At 37.2% G+C, this 2395-nt stretch overlaps 1 protein-coding gene across 1 annotated transcript in view; it reads left to right on the top strand.

Moving 5' to 3' along the window:
- The first annotated feature begins 425 nt into the window (after positions 1-425).
- Positions 426-2395, top strand: part of LOC117169822 (zinc finger MYM-type protein 1-like) — a 6215-nt gene continuing 4245 nt past the window's right edge. Inside the window, exon 1 of the mRNA XM_033356331.1 lies at positions 426-2355. Coding sequence (XP_033212222.1) covers positions 426-2355 — 1930 coding nt within the window. The remainder of the gene's footprint in view (positions 2356-2395) is intronic.

The following is a 2395-nucleotide window of genomic DNA, read 5'->3' as shown; positions in this document are numbered from 1 at the left end:
ACTAATAGTACAATTCATAGAATTAAAAACAATTGCTATTATTATAAACGCGAGAATTATTTAAAAATCGCTAAATTAATTAACAAATTTTATTGCACATCCCGGAGGTGTTTGTGCTGTACTGTCGCTTAACCAAATTTCAGTGAGCGAGCCATCTGAATCGAGTTCTACACGTTCGAATATGCTCTAAATTTATTTTTAACATGAATATTTCGAAAATCAATACTCCAAAGAATAATAATCATGGCCCTGGGGACCAAATAGGCCTACAGGTATATATAGGCCCTTATGGCTCCAGTAACGAGATATTATACACTTGACAATTATGGAGCGGCAAAATTTTTGTTGTGTAGATATTATAAAAATTATTAATATTTCTCTCGCATATTTTGTATTCACCCTTTTTCTTTCCTTTAGATAACAAAATGTCGGAGGAACCCGTAAAAAAATACCTAAGTGGTTCGGAAAAACGTAAAAAGCGGCTGGAGCAACAAAACAAGCATGATGAACTATTAAAGAAAACACAAAACCTTTTCCAACTCGGATTTAGTCGCCAATCAACAGAAAATCAACCTTCACCTAGTACATCTGCAGTGTCCGCTAGCCAAAATACGAGTTTGGTGGTGGAACCAATGGAGATTCCTTGCGAGTGCTCTGAACAGAATAACCAGGATCAAGAAACAGCTACTTTTGCTGGTGCCGAGGAACGTGAGACCGAGGCCGAGGTTCAATTACTACACCAAAACGTAGTCCATCTAGGTGTAGAATGCCAGAATGACATTGGCTTGTGGCAAAATATTACTAGCGAAATACAAGATTATTGGTGCACTAGAAATCCTGACGAATGCCTACACTTTGAGAGTGATTTTTCTGCTTCAAGCCGACAATACGACGATAGCAATAGATTTTTTTCTCAATCAATGTTTTTTCGTACACATATAAGTGGTGGTAAAATTAAACGGGAGTGGCTCATGTATTCTCCATCTACTGGAAAAGTATACTGTTTTCCATGTGTTCTTTTTGGTGGAGTTCAAAGGCAATCGCAATTTCAAACAGGATTTTCTGATTGGAAAAATGCGTCGCCTAGAATTCAATCCCATGAGAATAGTGCAACGCACCGAGAATGTGTACAGACACTGATTAGTAGACGGCGTGTTCAAGGCCGAATCGACACCTCTTTGGAAATCACATTCAACAAAGAAAGAGAATATTGGATAAAAGTTTTACAAAGAGTGGTTTCGGTGATTAAATTTTTAGCATCCCGTGGATTGGCATTTCGTGGCGATGATGAAGTTATTGGCTCTCAAAATAATGGCAACTATTTAGGAATTTTAGAATTAATTGCGGAGTACGATCCGTTCCTTAGTTCGCATTTGGCAAAACATGTTAATGTTGGAAAAGGAAAACAATCATATTTGTTTTCAACAATTTGCGAGGAACTTATTGAAATATTGGGAAGTAAGGTTTTAAAATTTATTGTTAACGAAATTTTTGAAGCCAAATATTTCTCAATAAGCGTCGATTCGACACCTGACATATCTCATATCGATCAGTTGACTATAGTGCTGAGATACGTTTCGTCGAATGGAGAAGTAGCAAAACGTTTTCTTACATTTATTCCTATCGTAAGTCATAAAGGGGAAGAAATAGCTGCTAAAATTAAAAATTTTTTTAAACAATATAACATTGATATAAAAAATGCGAGAGGTCAGTCTTACGATAATGCTTCGAATATGTCTGGTTGTTACAATATTCTGCAGGCGCATATTAAGAAAATAAATCGTCTCGCACACTACGTTCCATGTGCAGCGCACTCACTGAATTTGGTTGGAGTACGTGCTGCGGAGAGCCGCGTTGGAGCAATCTCATTCTTCGGATTTGTACAGGGATTGTACAACTTTTTTTCGGCGTCAACTCATCGTTGGAGAATTATGCTTGAAAATCTCGAAAAAGAAGATGAATGTAAAAAATACTCGTCTTTAGTTCTGAAAAATGTGTCCGACACGAGGTGGTGTGCAAGAGACGATGCGGCTAAGGCTTTGTCAAAAGGCTATAAGAGTTTTCAGAAAGCTTTGCAGTCTATTGCTAACGATGAGACTCAGACATCGCAAGTGACTCACGAGGCTAGATGTTTATTAAAGGAATCTGAAAAAAAAGAAAATGCCGTAATGACAATATTCTGGGCTGCCATACTGGATCAAATCAATGGTGTCAGCATATCTTTACAAAAACCAACTATTGAACTTCGAACAGCAGTTGATCTTTTAAAATCGCTTTTAGATTTTTTGCTTTTACAGAGGGAATTATTTGATGACTACGAGATAAAGGCAAATGAAAAAACTGATACCGAATACAGTGATGAAAATCAGCGTGTCCGAGGAAGGAAAAGACATCA

This window comes from Belonocnema kinseyi, chromosome 3 (assembly GCF_010883055.1).
Source record: "Belonocnema kinseyi isolate 2016_QV_RU_SX_M_011 chromosome 3, B_treatae_v1, whole genome shotgun sequence".
Lineage (NCBI taxonomy): Eukaryota > Metazoa > Arthropoda > Insecta > Hymenoptera > Cynipidae > Belonocnema > Belonocnema kinseyi.
Note: the sequence above shows the minus strand (reverse complement) of the source record. Positions and strands in the feature narration are given on the sequence as shown.